Below are 25,498 nucleotides of genomic sequence, written 5' to 3' on the forward strand. Positions count from 1 at the left end.
AGACATAGAGAATGGACTTGAGGACATGGGGAGAGAGGGGGAAGCTGGGGCGAAGCGAGAGTAGCATCTACATATATACACTACCAAATGTCAAATAGCTAGCTAGTGGGAAGCAGCTGCATAGCACAGGGAGATCATCTCGGTGCCTTGAGATGACCTAGAGGGGTGGGATAAGGCGGGTGGGAGGGAGACGCAAGAGGGAGGGGATATGGAGACATATGTATGCACATAGTTGACTCGCTTTGTTATACAGCAGAAACTAACACAGTACTGTGAAGCAATTATACTCCAATAAAGATCTATTTTTAAAAATCTATCTACATGTTTTATTTGTCCACAAAACCTGTGAACAATTTATCACTGACCCATACATTAACCATTAGTTTTTTCCTTTGTCCCCATGATTTTACTTTTTATTTGCTCAAAACTTTAGCGTCCCATTAAAGTGCTGTTAAATCACATACGTGTGCCCTTGGCAATACCATCTAAAGTTTAAAAATGTTAAAACAATCATTCATTTAATTAGCTAATGCATAGTACATATATATATATAAATACATATATATATATATATATATATTTTTTTTTTTTTTTTGCCACGCCACACAGCTTATGGAATCTCAGTTCCCTGACCAGGGATTGAACCCGGGCCACAACAGTGAAAGCCCAGAATCCTAACCACTAGGCAACCAGGGAACTCCCCGTAGTACCTATATTATTATCCCAACTCATCTTCATTAGGACCTAAGACACCTCTAACAAAATATAGGAAATAATGATCAAACAGGTTAACACTAGTATTCTTATAGATGTTCCTAATCAAATTTGAATAAAAGGTAAAAACAGCTTTTGGATAAGAATTGCTAAAAAGTTTCAATAACCAGAATACCATTGTTAGATAGAAGAGTCATGTAAAAAAAAACTATTTGTAGATGGCAATTGGTATTTTAAACCTTCAAGAGAGCAGTATTTACCTTTTCTAATCATTAAGTAGAAAAAGTTATACTTCAGTGAATGATTAACAGGTTTAAATAAATGTAATTATAAATGTTCAGAGAATAACATTATGATCGTATTTAAACAGCTTAATTTGATATGAACTCTCTCATACATGGAAAATTAGGCCCAACTGGAGAACAGAAAATATTGTAAGTAGTGGAAACAGTGCTAGATATGACGAAATTATGAACTGAGGGAAACTTCACACTCGTTTATAATATAATACATGTATCATTTAATTGCATGTAAAAAATCTTACTGAGAAAACTCAATATTAGAAAATAGTCTATGTTAAAAAGGAGTAATTAAAATTATTGAACATTAACAGCAATTCTGTTGCTGAAAAGTAGAGGGATGCTGAGAATAGATCACAACCTTCTAACTTACTAACCAATAAACAGTGAATCACAGAAGTAATTAAAGTGATTTCCTGGATGATCTAATAGTGCTACTTGTTTGGGGGAACCTTAAGGCTGATGAAAACCAGGATCTTTTAGTATTTGGAGGATTCCATTCATTGGTTCTTTATAGCATCATATCTTGACCAGAGATTATGTGACTGAATCATAAATAAAGAGCTGGGTTTACTGTTATCAGTTCTTCTTCCGTGTTAATCACGTGTGTATTGTACGCCTCCTCCTTTTACCTTTGAATATCAACGTCTTATTCTGGAGTAAAAATATATAATGAAATCCAGAATAACAGAACTTTTATTTTTTTTGCGGTACACGGGCCTCTCACTGCTGTGGCCTCTCCCATTGCGGAGCACAGGCTCCGGACGCACAGGCCCAGATGCCATGGCTCACGGGCCCAGCCGCTCCGCGGCATGTGGGATCTTCCCGGACCGGGACATGAACCCGCGTTCCCTGCATGGGCAGGCGGACTCTCAACCACTGCGCCACCAGGGAAGCCCCCAGAATAACAGAACTTTTAAATTAAGTTTCTTTTTTTTCCTTTGAGATTTTTGGAACTTCAGAGAAAGTGAAGAGTGATAGCATAGAGCAATTAAATTCACTGACAGAAACCATCTGTTTCAACCAATTCTCGTGACTTTTTTAAATTTCAAAGATAATGCATTTTTACTGCAAAACATTCAAACAACACAGAAAGACATAAAGTTAAAAAGGAAAGCTCTCCTCTTTTCTTACTCCCTAATCCCATACCCCAGAAGTAACCACTGCTAGCAGCTCGTTCAATGCCCAAATATTTTTCTATGTATATATAAGCATATACATATAGTCATTTTTTTACAAATTTGAATCATATTACTACCTTGAGCTTTTGTTATCATTTCTAATTAATTGAAATGTAGACGTATACTGTTTTTCTTCTACTTATTTCTATACTTCTCTCTCCTACTAGAGGTCAGAGTTCATCTGAAGGCAGGAGGTGTCTTGTTAATATTTTTTCTAAATGCCTACTAAGGTGACTTGCTTTTTTTTTTTTAAGCAGTCTCCATAGAGACTCTCAAAAATTGCCAACGCCAACTATATTTCAAGTCTTCATGGCAGGGTATTAGGAAATTTTTCAATTAGCAATAATCATGCCTCGGATAAACCTCATTGGCTATGATACTGCCACTGCACAAAGCTGCCTTGTATTTGCTAAATAAGTGTTTATAGACTTGAATTTAAGCAATCAATCAACATAAATGAATGAAGAGTGAAGAAAAGGATAAAATAATAGCCATGGGTTGAGGCCTTCCCTGGTGGCACAGTGGTTAAGAATCCGCCTGCTGGGGCTTCCCTGGTGGTGCAGTGGTTGAGAATCTGCCTGCTAATGCAGGGGACACGGGTTCGAGCCTTGGTCTGGGAGGATCCCACATGCCGCGAAGCAACTGGGCCCATGAGCCACAACTACTGAGCCTGTGCGTCTGGAGCCTGTGCTCCGCAACAAAAGAGGCTGGGATAGTGAGAGGCCCGTGCACCACAATGAAGAGTGGCCCCCGCTTGCCACAACTAGAGAAAGCCCTCGCACAGAAACAAAGACCCAACACAGCAAAAATAAATAAATTAATTAATAAAAACTCCTACCTCCAACAAAAAAAGAAACGCCTGCCAATGCAGGGGGCGTGGGTTCAAGCCCAGGTCCAGGAAGATCCCACATGCCCCAGAGCAACTAAGCCTGTGCGCCACAAATACTGAGCCTGAGCTCTAGAGCCCGCGAGCCGCAACTACTGAGCCCGTGTGCCACAACTACTGAGCCTGAGCCTGCGTGCCACAACTACTGAAGCCCGTGCACCTAGAGCCTGTCCTCTGCAGCAAGAGAAGTCAGCGCAATGAGAAGCCCGCACACAGCAACAAAGAGTAGCCCCCGCTCGCCACAACTAGAGAAAGCCCATGTGCAGCAAAAAAGACCCAACGCAGACAAAATAAATAAATTAATTAATTAATTTAAAAAAATAGCCATGGGTTGAAGGAAAGAGATACGTAAGAATGATTTCTCTAAACTTGATTTTGCTGATGTGTATAATTTCTTGAAGGGGAAAAATAATTAAGCAGAACAGAAGGTAATGCTGATGAACTGTTTGACTGGGGACTGAGGGGGTTGGATAAAGGCGTAATCAAAACCATGACTCTTAGATTGTCTCTTAGAGTGTTCCTGGAACCCAAACACTGTCAGATGGCTTTCTCAATGTACTGGCCCTTGTTTTTGTGCCATGTCTGTTACATACCCTTGCATTTGCACAGCCTGTTCAATCACCTTTGAGTCTAAGATGTAAAAGTCTGTTTCAAAAGCTCATAATTTAATTTGCATCATGTCCAGAAATCACAGTGATCTAGAAGCTGAAGGATTTAGTTCTAATTCTGGCTTTGCACTAACTGAGACCTTGAGCAAGTCACTTCTTTTTCTTTTTCTTTTTTTTTTTTTTGGCCGTGCCATGCGGCTTGTGGGATCTTAGTTCCCTGACCAGGGATCGAACCCTGGGACCCTGCAGTGGAAGCGCAGAGTCCCAACCACTGGACTGCCAGGGAATTCCCAAGTCACTTATTTCTTTTGCTTCAGCATCTTATCTATAATAGAGAGTTTTTAAGAATTGGACCAAATGATCTCTAAAGTCCATCTTCTACCTCTAATTAGCAAGCAAGAACACAGAACTTGGAGCAATACAGCCTGGGCTTGACTTAGCTTATGAACAAGCTACCTAACCTCTCTTCCCTCTCCTATAAAACGGGAATAATAATAGTACCTACCTCTCAAGATTTAAATGAGGATTAAATGAGATGGTACATGGAAAGTGCTTAGAATAGCGCTCAGCACATTTAGCACTAAATATATGTTCATTCTTATTACTGTTTATATTGTAAATTTTCTATGGTTCTGTAATTTAACCACTTCTGTTTTATTTGATCATGAAAGTCACTCATCTTTAAGGACCATTTAATTATGATTTGTTCAAAGGTGATGCTGGGCTAACTGCTATGCAACCACAGCGTCCCTGCCCTTTCAGTCTAATATTGACAATGGTGTAAACATCACCATCCTTGGTCAAGACAGTCAAGTGTAGAAATGGTTCCTAAGGGACTCATTTAGCCTCTGACGCCAGTAAGGACAATATCCAATGTCAACATCGCTGGTTCTAGGAAAGAGGTACAGGGAATTACACATAAATGTTACATGCTGTACTAGACACTTAGACAACTACATGGTTTTCTGAATACCTCAAATTTGCTGGCAGGTCCTCCATGAACTTTCTAGGTAATCCTAAATTCCAGACACGTATAGATATTTTATTCTCAACAGGTGAGAGTGGGACCCTCAATCTAGGACTGTTTAGTTCTTTTAATAACCAAGTACAGCCTAAAGAAAATATAATTTTAAAACAGTATGCTGTGGTTCAAGTCAAATGGCCTTTCCCCAACATTCAAAATTTAGAACTGGTGGGACATACAGAAAGCACGATGGTTTAGTATAGTGATCAGAGAGGCCTGGATTCATATCCTATCTCCACGACTACCTAGCCTCTGTGAACTTCAGTTTCTTCTCTAAAATGGGAAAAATAAAACCTGCCTTGCAGAGGCTGTATTATCAACAATGTATGTCAGGTCACCAACAAACTAGCTGATCCATAGTGGGCATTTATTCAACAAGTATTCTATGCCAGGCTCCTCCCTGGACATCTGTATGTATAACTGTGAACAAAAGAGATACAGTCCCTGCATTCAAGAAGCTCCTAGGCCAGGAGTGGATCTATGTTGCATGGGCCTGAGACTTACATAAGGAAAAAATTCAAAATTATGGACACAAAAGTTGGTACAAAAGTAAACATCTATTTAGAATGAGAAAAATATTACAACAAATTACTGTGGTCTTGGAGATTCAGATTCCTTATTTTCTGAGGTCTCTTCAAGGAATTTATCAGAAATATCGATACTTTCTTAGAAATGTTTCCAATCACTACCTGGCTCCCCACCCTCCCAGCACATTTCATGGGGACTCAGGCGAGTGAGGAGTACTGAAGTTTCAGCTTCCTTAGGTTCATGGTCAGTCTGCCTTTGTTGCAGGCCCCAAAATGGTAGGTCTTATTTTTGTTTCTGTACAAATTATATTGTTTGTAATTTTCAAAGTGGTTTCTATATTGACTATCTTTAACTTTTTATTCCTAAATCCTGAGGAAAGGCTTTAAGTCTCCAACCCAGGCCATTTTAGCTTCAATTATACTTGGAGATACAGTCTTTTTGCATTAAAAAAATTACTAATAGGATCACTATTGTTAATTTAGTACTAACAGAAAGCTTAAAATGTCATTTCACCTTCTGCAAAGTTGGCTTGCAAATGTTCTCCTTGGGTAAGGAACCTGAACTTCAGTAAGGTACCAATTTACTGATATTGATTTCTTCTAAGTGCCCTTCTAATATCTGGGGAAACCCACAGATGCTTCTTTTAATAAATTATGAACTTTATTCTAGACCTTTTTCCCATTGTGTTGCCAGGTTTAGATTCTGGCTCAGGCATTGGTTTAGTTTAGTAATATTATACTTGAAATTAGAATTCTATAACAATAATAGGACTTCTTTTAAGGAACAAATATATTAGGGTTTAGTTTTTACATGATTTCTATGTGGAAATCCTGACACTAGGCAAATTGATAATAATCGATGATTTGTTAGAATAAGTTGAAAATATAATGATTGAAAAGAAAATAGGAGGAAAACGAATTTTAATATGATCATTACTGAGTTAGTCCAACCATAGAAAATATGAATTCGAACCATTAAAAATAGAATGGGTAAATATGTTCTTTATGAAAGGTGGTAACTTTTGTTAATATTTAAATTCTCTCCTAAGAATAATGAGGGTAAAATATTGTTTCCAAGAGTTTTAAGATTGTCAAAAAAATAATAAGAAAATGACAATCACATAATTTTTTTTTAACAATGAACAATAAAGTTCACATATCTTAAGCACCCAATAAATATTTGTGGAATGAATGAATGTTAAATAATCTGGAAGAGCAGCAATTGTAACTAGTAGAAAACTTGATACTTAATATAAAGAAGTGCTGAGTAAATTAAATAATAAATCAAACTGAAATGAATCCTAGCCCAAATGAACAATGAATAATTTTGATCAGCAGCAAAAAAATAAATGAGGACAAAGCGGACAGCTGCAAGCCTTGAGAGGTCAGGGAGCACCATCTGTGAACACCCCTCATGCCTACACAACTCCCCACCATTCTGCACAGTAAGTTAAATAATTTTCAGCTCGCTCTTTCAAAGTCCTTAAAATTTAGGTTCATGTGGTTTTCATAGGGTCTTTACATGTATTACCTCATTCCATCTTCACAACGATTCTCTAGAGTGTTTATTTTTAGCTCAGTATAATGAAGGAGGGAACTGAGGCTGCTAAGAGGGAAATGACTGGTCCAAGACCGTAAAGCTAATTAGTAGGAGGGCCAGTACTAGAGCCTGGGTGTCCTGCTTTCAAGACCCGGGACCTGTCCCCTGTGGTACCAAGTAGGTGAGTAGCACTTTTATATCATTCCTGATGGCCAGTTATCCCCCAAAAGAGCAATCAATGATTCCAAGCAGGTGGTCAGAAAACACTCTCAGTGAAGGACAAAATGTATGGAAATCAATTTGGAAACATGCAAAACAATTCAAAAAATAGGTAGCTCATTCCTGGGATTAAAAAAAGGAAAGGATTTAAACAAATTAAAGGCTATAAGACCAAAGTTAGTTACTACATTATTTATGACAGGAAAGAAGGAAGGCATGAGGAGAGAGAAAGAGAGAGAGAGAGGAAGGAGGGAGGGAGGGAGGGTAAGTAAAGGGAGGGAAGAAGGAAGGGAAGATGGCAGGAAAAGAAAAACAAGCTAATTTTTATCAAAAGAGGGAGATGACTAAGTAAATCATATTTCATCAGATTGATGAATCGTTATACTAAGATTATTATGAAAACTAAAAATAACATGGAAAATGTTAGAGTGACTTTAGCTGGGAAATATATTTGGAAAAGTTGGGGGGAACACAGAAATATGAAAACAGTTTGCTCTGTGGAGTTTTAAAGTATATTTTCTTTAATGATTTTCATTTAATACTTTATTAAATAGCTTTAGCAATAAACAAGTTTATAGTTACATGAAAATATTTCAGCCAAAATGTGGCTTTAATTCATGCAGATTTGAAAATTTAACAAAAATTTAATTTTTGACAAATGATTGGGTGTTCCTTAAATACAGACACGTGTAATGCGCTAGGTTTCTTCAACGTACGCCTTCCAAAGCACTGCCTTCCACCCGTGTCCCTTCCACCACGTCTCCCTGACCTCTGACCCCTTCTTCATCTTTGTTTCTAAAGTTGTCCAGCTATCTTATTTGCCTCCTATCATCCACAGAACTTATCTGAGTCTGGACTTCCAGGGGCATCAAAGAACTGCTACGTTAGATTAGAGGAGGGAACAGAATGAGATATTAGGCCCCTGGCTGTCTCTCAGTGACATTCGGTCCTGCTATCTGCCTCAAAAAGAAAAAGCTGACTTCCCCTTTAAGCTACTGAATCTAAAGAACAAAGGTTGAAGCTCCCTTAAATCAATCATTCCAAAGGTAGACGGCCTTGTACAAGATAGAGGGTAACCTTGGAAAATCACAGAATGACTGTTGTGTAAGGTTGCAGGGCCCAGGTTGCACTCCCCCGCCAACCCCAGTTCAGTTTCCCCAACAGACCTCCTTTATGAGCGTTGGACCAAAGCACACACATAGATACCCCAGTTTCATCAGGAGTTATGTCAAACTCACTGCCTCAGAGCCATAGTTTTTACCTTGTTACCTGGCGAACAGATCAGGTTATAACTACAAGTGCTGCACAAAGAACCTCCCCCACATTCTCCACATGAGGATGGAGAGGCTGTCTTCAGCCCAGAGCAAAGATAACCCTAGATACCTTGATAGCCTATGCAAATAGCAGCAAAGGTGAAAGAGACACTGTGAAACACCAAGGTCAACTTGGGGCATAACAACACATGTATATATAGATATATGGAGAGATATATATCTCCAGAAAACTCGGTTGGAAAGCTATTGCAAAGGTACATGTCTGTCATCACAGCTTAGGTCATCTTTCATATAGTTACAGAAATATGCAATAGAATATCTATTTCAAAGAAAAGCCCCCCTGCTTTTTTTCCCTATTAGAACCGGTTAACTGCTATTAGGACTGGTTTAATACATTTATACTAATTTCATCTCACTCTCCCTTTAGTGTCTGATGGCATCATATTCACAAGGCAGCTAGTTTATGGCTCAGAATCTTACGTGTGTTTAGTGCTTCACAGTTTACACATAAGAGGTGCACACCCACCCTAAAGAGGTGTACTGATCACTCACTGCGGCTTTTATGGTTGAAAGCGCTGAGGCTACCAAGGGATTAAGTGACCGCTTAGAATAAAGCAAAGAATGCCTCCCTGTGAATTCTAGTAATGCATGATTGCTTTTGTTTCAAATCAGGAAAAATGAAGTTAAGAGTTTCTGCTGTGTATACACTACCAAATGTAAAATAGATAGCTAGTGGGAAGCAGCCGCATAGCACAGGGAGATCAGCTCAGTGCTTTGTGACCACCTAGAGGGGTGGGATAGGGAGGGTGGGAGGGAGACGCAAGAGGGAGGGGATATGGGGATGTATGTATATGTATAGCTGATACACTTTGTTATACAGCAGAAACTAACACACCATTGTAAAGCAATTATACTCTAATAAATGTGCTTAAAAAAAAAAAAAGACTTTCTGCTGTGATTCCAGCCCCAGAAAAGTCCAGAAAGAGCTGCTGAGACCACTTAAGGTGGAATCTGCCCTGGGCTGCCCTGAGATTCCTTTCAGAAGCTGGAACCTAGGGGTGGAGGCAGGGGAGAAGGCTACAGCCTGAACACTTTTCTGAGAAGGACATGCTTAAGGATCTTTGGGAACGTTTGGGTGCTAAGTGGTTCCAGGATCTTCTGATGAAAATGGAGTAAGAACAGGCAGATAGAGGTAATACCTTGAGTCATCTGCTTCTTCAGAAAATCTTTCATGGAATTATTTAAATTAGCTATTCTTGCATAAAGCAAGGAGACACCAGTTTTGAAATCCTCAGCCCTTACATTAATGTCTATCTTTCCCCACTTAACAGAGTTTATGGAACATTTTTAATGTCCACAGGATCTATTAGATTTGAGCCATTGCTTGTATTTTTTTGTTTTTGACCTTCAAAAAGGCACTTTTAGATAATTCAGCCCAATATAAAACATCTCCAATGAGCAAAAGGAAAGCTAAAGAACAAGACTGAAAGCAGACTTTGTGGGTTACAAACAGTAAGGGTTTGTGCCCTTGTTTTAGAAACACCCAATTAGAGGAGAAATTGGCACACCTGGGAAGAGCCATTAAGAGACAAGCAAGTCAGGTGCTGAGAGGAGGAGAGGCGGATACGTAAAGGAGCAAGCTCTGGCTGGCCAGGCAGGAAGGAGACCTTGCACATTTAACTGGCCATTAGTCCTTAACTGGAATCCTCAAGTTAAGAACCATACAGCTAGCTCATGGTTCTTTATTGAACCATGCCTCTGCCTTAATTTAGTGTCTTATTTTATTCAGTTTTATATGTTTCTCTTTCATACATTTTAGTCTTATTTTCCCATTAAGATTATTGGCTCCTGAGAGCAAATCCTTGCACCATTTATTTCAGCCTCTTAGGGCAGGGCAAGACAGGCAATGAGTCAGCGCTCAGTAAGTACCTATTAAATAGACTGGAAACTGATCACGAGGCTCTGTTTTAAGTGAACGCAACAGGAAATGTAAATTCCAGGGGGACCAATAATAATAACATCCATCTTTAGGCAGTAGCTCCTAGGTGCTCTATTCTATGCTACATATTTAATATGTACATGATGCTCTACATCTAACAACAACTTTACAAAGGGTATTATTATTTTTAACTTCATTTTACAGCTGAGGATATGAAGAGATTTCACACAGGCTAAGTGCCTTATCTAAGGCTACTATAGTTAGTACCTGAACTTCAAGCCCAACTGTGCTGACGCCAAATCCTACACTATTTCCACTGGTTTTCTGAGTTGTGCCGTGCCTGCCACCCTTTTATAATAATAGTAATAATAGCTAAGGCTTATATAGAGCTATACTGTGTGCCAGCCACTATTCTAGAGTGCATTAATTCATTCAATCCTTACAACAAGCCTAGGAGGTGAGCTCTATGATTATCCATTTACAGAATATAGAAATTGTATTATCCTGGACTTCTACGTTAGGGCCAAAAGAAGACTCTGTAGAACAATGAAAGCGCACTGCTCTGAGTCTTTCTATGTAGAGGAAGAAACCCTATAATCCACATAGTGTCTCACCTGTACCCAGCCCCAAGAGAGCCTGGAAGGGAGCCAGGGAGAGGAGAAGTAAGATGGAGCTGGGACAAGAGCTCTCTGCCTGCCTCTCGGTAATCCTATAAGGGAGGCTTTAGGATGGAAGCACAGGGGAAGTGAACAGAGAGCGGACTTTGCGGTCATCAGGGTTCCCTGGCAGCTTTCCCCTGCAGCACCCGACGCTTCACTAATTTGTCCATGAGAAGACCTTCTATCAGCCAAGTCACAACCCCGTGAGTAAGGACAGTAAAGATTAACAATATTTTCTTGTTCTTAGGCTCATTCAAAAGTTTGGCATAACTACAATAGAAATTTCCGCCCACATCAGAAGGGTCAGTTATCAATCACGCTGGGATCCCACTGGATTGAACCAAACAGATCAGAAAACACAATGGATATACTCAAGTGCCAACAATCCATGGTTTCTGTGCTCGGGTGGTTTGCCAACCCTATCCACGGGGATGGTAACTATCCAGAGGTGATGAAAAAGAAGTTGTTCTCCATTCTACCCCTTTTCTCTGAAGCAGAGAAGAATGAGGTGAGGGGCACAGCTGACTTCTTTGCCTTTTCCTTTGGACCCAACAATTTCAAGCCCTACAACACCATGGCTAAAATGGGACAAAATGTGTCCCTCAATTTAAGAGATGTGCTGAACTGGATTAAACTGGAATATGGCAATCCCCGAATCCTGATCACTGAGAATGGCTGGTTCACAGACAGTCATGTGAAAACAGAGGATACCACAGCCATCTACATGATGAAGAACTTCCTCAACCAGGTTCTCCAAGGTTGGTTGCACATTAGCTCAAAACAACTGTCTTGAATACTTATGCTATAGGGTATTTAAAGTCACCTTTGAATATATGATTATTGTTGTTATGGTCATTGCTGGACTTCTCTATTTTCCAATGTTGACAGAATTTTTTAACGTTACTCTCGTCCTTTTTTCTTTATAAATGTATTTATTTATTTATTTCTGGCTGCGTCGGGTCTTCATTGCTATGCATGGGCTTTTCCCTAGCTGCAGTGAGCGGGGGCTACTCCTCGTTGCGGCGCGCGGGCTTCTCATTGCGGTGGCTTCTCTTGCTGCAGAGCACAGGCCCTAGGCGCGCCGGCTTCAGTAGTTGTGGCACGGTGGCACGTGGGCTCAGTAGTTGTGGCTCACGGGCTCTAGAGCGCAGGCTCAGTAGTTGTGGCGCACGGGCTTAGTTGCTCTGTGGCATGTGCAATCCTCCCGGACCAGGGATCAAACCCACATCCCCTGCATTGGCAGGCGGATTCTTAACCACTGTGCCCCCAGAGAAGTCCCACTCTCGTGTCCTTTTAAATAAAGGTCTGAAAACAATAATTTTAGACTGTAGATACATCCTTAATTGGCAACAAGATGCTGTTTCATTCCTTTTAAAAGGACATAATGCTAAAGGAGACATGTAAAAAGTTTTCTAACAGTAGTACTTTAGTCTAAGATGCTGAAAGCTTTTTTTGATTGTGCTCCTTTTACTCTACTACATGACTCAATGACAAAAAGTCTGAAGACAAAGAATGAGCCATGAATGGCTAAGGTGAGCAACTTCTATTGTTCTTGGATATTTCTCTAACCCCTGCCCATCCCCTCATTCCTTTTCCTTTACTCAGGTAGTGACATCTGCAGGTGGCTGACTGAAACGATGGAGCAGAGGACAAGCTCGAATTATGACGTTCTGTCCCCTACAGAGTTGGGCTCCATTTCTCTCCTATGTAAAGGAATTCTCAGTGGATCTTTCTACAACTCTGTAGCTCTCTTTAGAAGTCACAAGCTTGGAGGGAATTCCCTGGAGGTCCAGTGGTTAGGACTCGTGGCTTTCACTGCTGAGGGCCCGGGTTCTATCCCTGGTCAGGGGACTAAGATCCCAAAAGCGGTACAGCATGGCCAAAAGAAAAAAAAAATGTCACAAGCTTGGAGAAAAATTCCTGGTTCTGCAGAAGAGAGTGTTCAGGGAGGGTCCTCAGGGAGAGCAAGACGTACTGCCCCAACTCGCAGGAGGAGCACATGGAACAGAGCCTTGCCCAGCCACGGGGCACATGCACATGGGGGCCTCCAGAGCAGAGAACTCTGCCCACAGGGCCTGGGCCAAATGCCAAGCACTTTGGCAAAAGTGGTGTCATTCCCCAGGCGTTACCATTCCACCACTCCTCAGGACCCTACGACAGCAGAGAGACTAGAACCAGGGCCTGCTGAAACATACTTATTTCATCGGAACCCCTTTTTTTAGGCTGTGCCATGCGGCGTACAGGACCCCAATTCCCCAACCAGGGATGGAACCCACGCCTCCTGCAATGGAAGCACAGAGTCCCCACCACTGGACCACCAGGGAAGTCCCACATCAGAATCTCTTGACATCAATTCCCTTGACATTGACTCCACCTTTTAGGAAAAGAATATCAGTGATAAAACCCCCAAAGTGCAGAAATGAGACATTACCATGAGAAAATGAAAGTTTTTAAGAAAAATGGTTCATGATTGATTGGGGTATTTGTTGTTTTTATTGCATATTTCATTTTTATCTAGTTCCTAAAAGTAATTGAATTTAAAGCTAGAAAGTTCCTGAGAGATCATCTTTTCCAAACTTCTATATTTACAAATGAGGAAACAGAGATCAAGAAACTTGCCCAATAGCCCCGTCCCAGGAGCACAGGAGAGCAAGCCCTCTCCCCTCCTGCCCCTCGGCCCAGTCAGTTCTTGTTCTCTTACATCACTGTGCTTCTTTCTCCTCCTTAAATCTACATTCACATACGCTCATTCTCAAAGCTGATATTTCAGTCCCTGAGGATTGTTTCACAGAAGATAGTTTGTCCACAAATGGGAACCAACCCAAGGTTGAAATGAGAAACTCTTGGTCATGAGCAGACATCTACATTGGTCCCAAAGGGCTCTGGAAATTATCATGCCCTCTGACACAGATTTTTTTTTAACTATTTCAATTCAGTATTTTACTTTTTTTTTTCTTCTTATAAATCCTCAACTGCTATTTATTTATTTATTTGTTTATTTTTGGCTGCGTTGGGCCTTCGTTGCTGCACGCAGGCTTTTTCTAGTTGCTGCGAGCGGGAGCTACTCTTCTTTGTGGTGCACAGGCTTCTCACTGCAGTGGCTTCTCTTGTTGCAGAGCACAGGCTCTAGGCACACGGGCTTCAGCAGTTGTGGCTTGCGGGCTCTAGAGCACAGGCTCAGTAGTTGTGGTGCACGGGCTTAGTTGCTCCGCAGCATGTGGGATCTTCCCGGACCAGGGATCGAACCCACGTCCCCTGCATTGGCAGGCAGATTCTTAACCACTGTGCCACCAGGGAAGTCCTCTGACACAGATTTGCACACTAAGCCTCAGGAATATTTTAAATTTTATCCTTTAACTGTGTCATTCACTTGGGAAGACCACTCTAGATGAAAATAATTGCCCCTTTTCAAATATAAAAATAAATTTTCTATTTGATATATTGGGCCTGCGAATTAGGAAAAAGGTTGGTTTCACAATATGCTGCCCCTGGCATGTCATTAGTGAAGTCGTAAACATGAACCAGAGTGTGTAGTCCTCTGAACATCTCTGCTTTTTTCCTTCTGTGCAGCAATCAAGTTTGATGAAATACGAGTGTTTGGTTACACTGCCTGGTCCCTCTTGGATGGCTTCGAATGGCAGGATGCTTACACCACTCGCCGAGGATTATTTTATGTGGATTTTAATAGTAAACAAAAAGAAAGAAAGCCCAAGTCTTCAGCACGTTACTATAAACAGATCATACAAGACAATGGTTTCACTTTGAAAGAGTCCACACCAGATGTGCAGGGTCAGTTTCCCTGTGATTTCTCCTGGGGCATTACTGAATCTGTCCTTAAGGTAAGTGGCTACTTACAAATTAACTATAAAGTGGTGCAAATAGTACACAATATTTTCTTTCACTTTACTCAGTGACATCTAGGAGATAACTGTCAGACAATATCAAATACCATGATCACCTGGAGGTTATGAGGGGAAGCTGGGGAAAGAGGAAGGAAGAGGAAGAATTCATGCTTACTGAGAGCTTTTCATACTGCCCTCAAGTTGTATACAGTCTAGAGTGAACTTACAGTCATTTTTGTGAGAGGCATTTGTTAGTACTGTCAAAATTAAAGGAAAATAATTTTACAGATTTAAAAAAAATTTTTTTTGGCTGGGCTGCACGGCTTGCAGGATTTTAGTCCAGGGAATGAACCCTCAGCAGTGAAAGCACGGAGTCCTAACCACTGGAATGCCAAGAATTCCCTAGATTTTTGTTTTGTCAAAAGCAAATTGTTAGTGGCCTTTTATTTCAGTGATTCCTCTTATTTGATAAATTTGGGTTATTTGCCTTATGAAGTCTTTATACCCCAGTGGGGCCTCCTGACTTGTCTCATTCCTCACCTTCTTCAGATGTTTAATCAGATGTCACCTTCTCAATAAGGCTTCCCTCCACTCCAAAAAGCATAACTCCATCACTATCAGTGCACATTCCCCCTTCCTGCTCTATTTTCCTATATAGCATTCATCACTCTCTAGCATACTATGTACATTACACATTTCCCTTTTTTCTCCAGCTGTACTGAGATACAATTGACATACAATATTGTGTAAATTTGAGGAGTATGATGTGTTGATTTGACACGTTTATATATTACAAAATTGTTACTACTGTGGCATTAGCCATCACTTCCATACCATCACACGCAATTCCCATTCCTTTTTTTGTGCTAAGAAAATTTAAGATCTACTCTCTTAGCAACTTTCAAGTATATAATACAATATTATTAACTATAGTAACCATACTGTACAACAGACCCCCAGAACATGTTAACCTTTTTTTAAAAAATGTTTTCTACATACAACAGCTTTCTTTTATTAATTAATTTATTTATTTTTGCTGTGTTGGGTCTTCGTTTCTGTGCGAGGGCTATCTCTAGTTGTGGCAAGTGGGAGCCACTCTTCATCGCGGTGCACGGGCCTCTCACTGTCGTGGCCTCTCTTGTTGCAGAGCACAAGCTCCAGACACGCAGGCTCAGTAGTTGTGGCTCACGGGCTTAGTTGCTCCGTGGCATGTGGGAACCTCCCAGACCAGGGCTCGAACCCATGTCCCCTGCATTGGCAGGCAGATTCTCAGCCACTGTGCCACCAGGGAAGCCGCAAACATGTTAATCTTATAACTGGAAGTTTGTGCCCTTCAACCGGCATCTCCCCATTTCCCCCACCCCCAGCCCCTGATAACCATTTTACACATTTTTCTTACTGATCACCTGTCTTCCCCTACTAGAATGCAAACTTTCTCCTCAAGAGGGTGGAGAGGTTTGAGGCTTTGTTGCCTGCTGTATGCCTTACTAGAGCAATGTCAGGCACATGGCAGGTGCTCAATGCATAGTGCATGAATAAGGTCAACTTTTAGAGCCAGGTGAGCCCTTCGAAACCTCTTACTCCAAATCCTTCATTTTACAGCTGAGGAAAGTAAGACCCATCAATTAATAATTGAGCCCTGGGCTTCCCTGGTGGTGCAGTGGTTGAAAGTCCGCCTGCCGATGCAGGGAGCACGGGTTCGTGCCCCGGTCTGGGAGGATCCCACGTGCCACGGAGTGGCTGGGCCCATGAGCCATGGCCGCTGAGCCTGCGCGCGTCCAGAGCCTGTGCTCCGCAGTGGGAGAGGCCACGGCAGTGAGAGGCCCGCGTACCGCAAAAAGAAAAAAAATAATAATAATAATTCAGCCCTAAGTGACTTGCCCAAGGTAACACAAATAGCGGCAGAACTGTAGCAGGCAAACTTCAAGCCCCCAGATGCACAATGCTCTTTCCAAAATAATAATAACTATTTTTTGAAGCTCCTACTATGTACCAAGCACTTAACTGCTGTATGTATGTGCATTCTGTCTACTTAATCTTTTTTTTTAATTTATTTATTTTTGGTTGTGTTGTGTCTTTGTTGCTGCGTGCAGGCTTTCTCTAGTTGCGGCGAGCGGGGGCTACTCTTCGTTGTGGTGTGCGGGCTTCTCACTGCGGTGGCTTCTCTTTGTTGCAAAGCACAGGCTCTAGGCATGCAGGCTCAGTAGTTGTGGCGCAGGGGCTTAGTTGCTCCGCGGCATGTGGGATCTTCCCGGACCAGGGCTCGAACCCAGGTCCCCTACCTTGGCAGGCAGATCCTTAACCACTGCACCACCAGGGAAGTCCCTGTCTACTTAATCTTAAAACCCTCATTTTGGGCCTCCCTGGTGGCGCAGTGGTTGAGAGTCCGCCTGCCGATGCAGGGGATACGGGTTCGTGCCCCGGTCTGGGAGGATCCCGTGTGCCGCGGAGCGGCTGGGCCCGTGAGCCATGGCCGCTGAGCCTGTGCGTCCGGAGCCTGTGCTCCGCAACGGGAGAGGCCACAACAGTGAGAGGCCCGCGTACAGCAAAAAAAAAAAAAAAAAAAAAAAAAAAACACCTCATTTTAAGGGACACAGATGTAGAGAACAAATGTATGGACACCAACGGAGGAAAGTGGCAGGGGGGTTGGTGGTGATGGGATGAATTGGGAGATTGGGATTGACATGTATACACTAATATGTATAAAATAGATAACTAATAAGAACCTGCTGTATAAAAAATAAATAAAATAAAATTCAAAAACAAAAACAAACCTCTTTTTTTTTTGCGGTACGCGGGCCTCTCACTGTTGTGGCCTCTCCCACTGCGGAGCACAGGCTCCGGACGCGCAGGCCCAGCGGCCATGGCTCACGGGCCCAGCCGCTCCGCGGCATGTGGGATCTTCCCGCACCGGGGCACGAACCTGTGTCCCCTGCATCGGCAGGCGGACTCTCAACAACTGCTCCACCAGGGAAGCCCCAAACCTCATTTTATAGGCAAGGAAACTGAAGTTTAGAGAGGTTACATAACTTGTCCAGGTTACCCAGATTTGTCTGTCCCCTGACCATTATGCTATAAGACCCCACAATACCACACTATTACCTGTATTCTAGAAGCATATGGAAAAACAAGATGTGCAAGTGATAGAACCAGACAAAAGGGCCCAAACCATGAGTGGGCAAAGTTATGAATCTCAACCCCTATCGATATTTAAATAAGACTTTAGTAAAGGCTCAGAGGTGATAAAAGGGGGAAAGATACAGAGAGTAATATAAACACAGTGACTCACCTTCAGTTTGTGTTCCCTGGAGAGCCACCTACTTACCCAGTGTCTATCTCCTCCTCCACATGGCACAGGCAGGCCATCTTTTCCATACCACTTCAAGTAGGTTTATATTTTCCAAAATTCCAGACCCAGCAAAGAGAGGCCTCAGGGGAGACAAGAGTTCCAGCCTATACATGACCCAACCTGTAAGTTCCTGCTTCCTCTGAAGACCTATCTGTTCCCCAGTGTTTGACACTGTGAATGTCTGCCCCCTCTGAGGACCCTACTCCTATTACTCAGAGCAAGAGCTGATCACTTGGGTCAGGGGAAAGTAATTCTGTGATCCATCAGGCCTGGGTTTCTTGCTCACACCTGGAGCCCATCAAGGAGTCAGCGTCCCTTGAACTTAAACCAGGAGTGAGGATGAGTGGTTTGCCAAGAAAAATTAGGGTGCGTTTTGAAAACTCAGCCAGATGATGTATGAATAGATGATGGGTAGGCAAAAGAGTAGATGTTCTCTATAGGAAGACTTATAAAGTGAAAGTAACATTTTAAAAATATTGCTATGCCTACCCACACACATCTTATTTTCCTCCAACCTTTTTTTCCTTCAATATTTTTTTTTTCTTTGGCGGTACACGGGCCTCTCACTGTTGTGGCCTCTCCCGTTGCGGAGCACAGGCTCCAAACGCGCAGGCTCAGCGGCCACGGCTCATGGGACCAGCCGCTCTGTGGCATATGGGATCTTCCCGGACCGGGGCACGAACCCGTGTCCCCTGCATCAGCAGGTGAACTCTCAACCACTGCGCCACCAGGGAAGCCCATCCTTCAATATTCTTCTCCAACATTTTGTTTCGAAAAATTTCAAACTAGTACAATAAACACCCATATTCCCTTGATCAAGATTGGCTGATTGTTAACATGTTGCCATGTTTGGTTTATCTCTCTCTTTTAGAACCATTAAAATGTTGCAGACATCACTATACTTTACCCCAAAGTATTTCAGCATGTGTCTTCTAAGAACAGTGACATTCTCCTATCTCATACTATTATCATACTCAGGAAATTTAATATTTATTCAATATCATCCAACATACAATCCATATTCAAATTTTCCTAAATGTCCCCAAAATGTCCTTTATAGATTAAAAAAATTTTTTTTTAAATCATGAACAAGGAACACATATTTGTTGTTGTGTATCTTTAGCCTTTTAATTCAGAACAATCCCCCTAATCTCTTGGTATTGACATTTTTGAAGAGTTCAGGCCAGATGCTTGTAGAGTGTTTCATGGATTTCTCTGTTTCTTTATTAGATTAGTTAACCATTTCTGGAAATAATACTACATAGATGATGTTGTGTATTTCCCATACATCAAATTAGGAGGCACATAAAATCAGTTTGTTTCATTACTGAAGACATTAGTTGAAGTAATAGTCACCAGATTTCTTGGTTCAGGTGGCATTTGCCAGATCTCTTAACTGAAAAGTACCTTTTCCATTTGTAATTAAGAATTAATCTGATGGTGATACTTTGAGACCGTATAAATACCCTGTTCCCCAACAACATTTAACCAATGGTCTTAACATTGATACAATAACCTTGCCTGAATTAATGATTACTTTGTAGATTGCAAAATGGTGAATTTCTAATTAGATTATTCCTTCTATATTTATTAGGTGAATTCTTTAAATTCAATGTGTTATAATTCATTGTTGTCATTGTTTCATTGGGCCTTTTGATACTCAAATTTTCTCAAATTTGGCCAATGGGACTCTTTCAAGCTGCTCCTGTGTGTCTTTTTGACATTTCCCTTTTAGGTTTTAAGCACTTCCTTATTTTTCTGGCACAAGATGTACCACCATCACTTCATTCTTTTCCTGCCCCAGACCTGGAAAAAGCCATTACTCCAAAAATCCCAGGATCCTTTTAGTGGAAAATAGAACTTTAGAGCCAAGCTCTGGGAGCCAGGGTTGAGATCAGGGTGCAATACTTTAACTATACCTATTGGTAGATTAATCACACACTGGCTAAGACTAATGCTTTCTGGAGATTTTTTAAAGTAAGACAGATTTGGGGAATTCCCTGGCAGTCCAGTGGTTAGGAGTCAGTGCTTTCACTGCTGTGGCCCGGTTCAATCCCACGTCAGGGAACTAAGATCCTGCAAACTGCGCCTCCGCCAAAAAAAAAAAGAAAGAGATTTTTCATTTGATCTTGCCTTACCTTATGGCAAGATTTCCCTTTGTAAATACCCTTTCAATATCATGATGCTCTACGATTTCAAAACACTGAAACTGACCATCTAGGCTAGGAGGGTTTTACTCAAATAATTATATACAGATTTACCTTAATGCTCACATGATCAATGTTCTCTCAGTTTAATGTTCTAGATAACTGGCTGGCAGATGGCAAGTGGGAATGATATGATTTTGTAATTAGACTATGAAAGATGACACACGAGAAAACAATTAGAGGGAAAATATTTACCAAAGGTTAATTACCCATTTATTCCAGGTGTATTTAAATTCAATCATGGGAAGAAAAAGCACTTTAAAACAAGTTCAGAACTTTTACTTTTTTTAAATTAAGCTTGAATTTGGATATGTTTTTCTTAAGCCCTTTTCTGTTTTAATTTAGACTCAAGGGGCTAGCAGGCAATTATTGCAAGGAAAACTAAACCCAAGTTATAAGTACCTTATGTTTGTAGAGTGCTTTAGAGTTGACAGAGCAGTTGCCCAGATCACACCTGTGAGGTGCGTGAGATTGCTCTGTCACTATACAGAGTTGCCAAGCCTTGAGTTTTAAAGGGACAGAATTAGAACAGGAATCCAGGGCTCTCTCCCTGGTGGAGGGGCAGGGAATGGGATGCCATCAGATCGAAGAGTCAACTTGGGAGTTTCTGATGGTTATTTTAGGGTCCTCTCTTTTCATAGTTCAAGTACCTTATGTAAGGAGGGTGTTGAGTATTCTCCCTTTAGATGAATAAGTGCTTTGTTCTCACAGGCACATGGGTGGGGGAGAAACAGAATGATGCACATGCGATATCACTTGGACTTTTCAAATAAAGTGCGTTAGAGAGATGCCTTCAGCAAATGCAAGGGGTCATTCCCCACCCTGTCCCACTGTCCTCTTTTAGGAACCGTGGCTGGGGTCAACCAGCCCCCTCTAACCCCAAGTGCCTATCTCAGTGAAATCCTCGACATCTGGAATGTTAACTTCGCCTTCAATTTATGGCAGGGTTTGGAAGGTCCATCTTTTGTGACTCCTTTTAACTGAGAGGACTAAGCCAATTTCCTGATGCATTTGAACAGAATCACATGAGAGACCCCCACTACATTACTGGGTTTTTAGGACCGACAAACTGGAAAACAGCTTCTCAGTGTTTTCTTTAATTAATTAATTAATTATGGCTGTGTTGGGTCTTTGTTGCTGCACACGGGCTTTCTCTAGTTGCGGCGAGCGGGGGCTACTCTTTGTTGCAGTCAGTGTACGGGCTTCTCATTGTGGTGGCTTCTCTTATTGCAGAGCATGGGCTCTAGGTGAGCAGGCTCAGTAGTTGTGGCACACAGGCTAAGTTGCTCCACGGCATGTGGGATCTTCCCAGACAAGGGCTCGAACCCATGTCCCCTGCCTTGGCAGGCAGATTCTTAACCTCTGTGCCACCAGCAAAGTCCCTTCTCAGTGTTCTCTGAAAGACAACTTGTTTTCCAAGGCAAGCCCTGGGTGTAGTTCCTTCTCTACATTTTCTGGTCTCCCCAGTAAATTTCAAGGGCTGAGAGGGAGGATAACTCATCAGGCCTTTTTTCTGACATCACCAGAATAGCAGGAAGACATATGTTGTTATGAAGGACATGTGCATCATTTATTTTCTCTGTTGTCAGTGAGAGGCAAAATAAGATCAGGCTCTTCTTCTCAGAGGATGTATGCCGAGTCTGTCTGCCAGGGTGTGCTTTACCTGAATGTGCTTGTTTTCCACAGCCAGAGTCGGTGGCTTCCTCCCCACAGTTCAGCGATCCTCACCTGTATGTGTGGAATGTGACGGGCAACAGACTGTTGCATCGAGTGGAAGGAGTGAGGCTGAAAACACGACCAGCTCAATGCACGGATTTTGTCAGTGTCAAAAGACAGCTTGAGATGTTGGCAAGAATGAAAGTCACCCACTACAGGTTTGCTCTGGACTGGCCCTCAATCCTTCCCACTGGCAACCTGTCCACGGTTAACCGACAGGCTCTGAGGTACTACAGGTGTGTGGTCAGTGAGGGACTAAAGCTCAACATCTCCTCAATGGTCACGTTGTACTATCCAACCCACGCCCACCTAGGCCTCCCCGCACCTCTGCTGCACAGCGGAGGGTGGCTGAACCGGTCAACGACCAAGGCCTTCCAGGACTACGCCGACCTGTGCTTCCAGGAGCTGGGGGACCTCGTGAAGCTCTGGATCACCATTAACGAGCCTAACCGACTGAGCGACATCTACGACCGCTCTAGTAACGACACCTACTGGGCAGCCCACCACCTGATGATCGCCCACGCCCTGGCCTGGCACCTCTACGACCAGCAGTACAGGCCTGCGCAGCGTGGGGTTGTGTCGCTGTCTCTGCACTCGGACTGGGCCGAACCCGCCAATCCCTATGCGGACTCGCACTGGAAGGCAGCCGAGCGCTTCCTCCAGTTCGAAATCGCCTGGTTCGCAGAACCTCTCTTCAAGACCGGGGACTACCCGTTGGCCATGAGGGAGTACATCACCTCCAAGAACAGGCAAGGGCTCACGCGCTCCGCACTGCCTCAGTTCACCGAGGAGGAAAGGAGGCTGGTCAAGGGCACTGCAGACTTCTACGCCCTGAACCACTTCACCACCAGGTTCGTGATGCACGAGCGGCAGAACGGCAGCAACTACGACACGGACAGGGACATCCAGTTTCTGCAGGACATCACCTGCCTGAGCTCCCCCACCCGCCTGGCCGTTGTACCCTGGGGAGAGCGCAAGGTGCTGAAGTGGATCCGGAGGAACTATGGAGACGTGGATGTTTACATCACGGCCAGTGGCATCGACGACCAGTCTCTGGAAAATGATAAACTCCGAAAATACTACTTAGAGAAATACATTCAGGAGGCTTTGAAAGGTGAGGTTCGGGGGCTATTTCACATACAGTGAAGTATGACATTCCCAGATAATATGAACAGAAGAATGAGGGGAACAGGCTCATTAATGACAGACAGTGTCAGCTCATTATGGGAAATTTGGCAGAGAAAAATATTTTTAAAAACCTGAAATCTTACACCCCCCCAAAAGTGCCTAGATTCGTGCTGACTAGATATCATTAATACAATTGAGCCCATACTATAATATAGTCTTGTAGCCAACTTTCTTCTTAATATCACATTATAAATGTGTTGTCATTAAAAGTTCCTTAACATTTTAATGGTTGCTTAATATCTCATTATAGGGAAATACCTGTGTACTTAGCCACCCCTCTAATGTTTGATACTTAGGTGATTTTTTAACTACTAAAAAATAGGTATCTTTGTATAAATTTTTGTCTTCATTTCTAATGATCTCCTTGGGATGGATTCTCCAACATGGAATTATTGGATCATATATTATAAACAGCAGTGTTTGAGAGTGCTTATCTCACATACTCCTCCCAGCATTGGTTAATATCACATTTCTAAAAAAGATTATTTTTAAATGTTCATGATCAATTTGTTAAAGCTGCAAAAAGTTCCTAGAAATTTATTCATTTATCTGACAAATATTTATTGAGTACCTAGTATGGGCAAAAACTGTTCTGGGCACTATGCCACCACTGAACAAAAATAAAGATTACCGTCCTTTATGGAGCCTATATTTTTCTGGAATAAGTCAACAAACAAGTGTAAGATATAGCATGTCAGGGGTGAAAAGGTCTGTGGAGAAAAAACAGCAGAGAAGAGGGTGCCTCAGGGTGGGAGACAGGAGTGGTTACAATTCTAAATAGAGTGGCTAGGGAACCTCAAAGATCCTCAAAGACAAGTGAGGCAGCAAATCGAGTTACTTAAAATGTTCCAGGTAAGAGCAAATGCAAAAGCCCTGATGTTGGAGCATGCCTGGCCTATGCGAGGATCAGGAAAGAGGTCAGGATAGTTAGAAAATAATGAGCAAGGGGGAAAGTAATTGAAGATGAGGTCAAGGAGGTAAGGGAAGAGGCAAATCAGGTAGGGCTTAGTAGGCCATTGTAAGAACTGTGGCTCTTTGAGTGAAATAGGAAGATTCTAGGAGGCTTTAAACAGAAGGGTGACATGCTTCAACTCACACTTTAAAAGAATTACTCTGGTTACTCTTTGTGAATACACTGTAAAGAGCAAGAATTGAAACAGGGAGAATTGCACTGGTCTGGGTAAGGATAACAGTGGATTGGATCAGGCTATTAAGAGTGGAAATGGTGAGAAGTGGCCAGGTTCTGGATGTATTTTGAAGGTAGTCAAACAGGAATGGATGTGGGTATGAGAAGAAAGATTCCAACATTTTGGCTTGAGTAACTAAAAGGATGAGTGGCCATTTATCAGGATGGGGAACAGGTTTTTGGAGGAGTTGTTTGTTGTGCACAGGTTAAATCTGAGATGTCTCTTAGACGTCCAATTAGAAATGTCAAGTAGGCTAACAGATATGAACCTCAGGTTCAGAGGAGAGGTCTGGGGCTGAGACACAAATTTGGGAATCAAGAGCAAATGGATGTATTTGAAACAATAAAGCTGATAGAGATCATTAAGATAGCAAGCATAGAGAAGAGGGCTGAGCCCTGAGAAACCAGTTAAAAAAAAAAAAGACTCAACAGGAACCAATGCGGTAAAAGATAACTACAGGAGGATGTGCAATCAAGGGAGGTTGTTGTTTTTGCTTATTAAGATACCAAAGTTATAGCATATTTATATGGAAATGATCCAGTAGTGAGGGAGAATACATGAGAAGAGGAAGAACAATGGAGCGATGTTCTTGAGTAGACAAGAGAGAATAAACTTAGTGAATGTGTAAGTGGAGAAGTCAGCTTCCTCCAGGAGCATGAATAGGTCATCCATAATAACAGGAGAGAAAGCAGAATACCAGTGCAGATGCCAGTAGGTGGGTAGATGTGATTATAGGAGACTGAAGTTCTCCTCTGAGAGCTTTAGTTCAGCGTAAGTAGGGAGGAAGGTCATCACTTCAAAGCAAGGATGACAGAGTAGGGTCTATCAGTTTGAGGACAGAAATACGGTGTGGAAAAGTTGAGGAGAGGGCTTCCCTGGTGGCGCAGTGGTTAAGAATCCACCTGCCAATGCAGGAGAGACGGGTACAAGCCCTGGTCCGGGAAGATCCCACATGCCGCGGACCAACTAAGCCCGTGCACAATTACTGCGCCTGTGCTCTAGAGCCCGCGAGCCACAACTACTGAAGCCCGCCCTAGAGCTCGTGCTCCACAAGAAAAGTCACCGCAGTGAGCACAGGCACCGCACAGGCACCACAATGAAGAGTAGCCCCTGCTCACTGCAACTAGAGAAAACCCACA

General features: G+C 42.3%; 1 protein-coding gene across 1 annotated transcript in view; it reads left to right on the top strand.

The window, feature by feature from the left end:
* Nucleotides 1-25,498, top strand: part of KLB (klotho beta) — a gene marked incomplete at its 5' end in the record, with an annotated part of 39,550 nt that overhangs the window by 9,012 nt on the left and 5,040 nt on the right. Inside the window, 3 exon segments of the mRNA XM_082632916.1 lie at nt 11,118-11,628; nt 14,441-14,709; nt 21,955-23,098. Coding sequence (XP_082489042.1) covers nt 11,118-11,628; nt 14,441-14,709; nt 21,955-23,098 — 1,924 coding nt within the window.

This window comes from Mesoplodon mirus, assembly GCF_964341445.2.
Source record: "Mesoplodon mirus genome assembly, chromosome: 2".
NCBI classification, from domain to species: Eukaryota; Metazoa; Chordata; class Mammalia; order Artiodactyla; family Ziphiidae; genus Mesoplodon; species Mesoplodon mirus.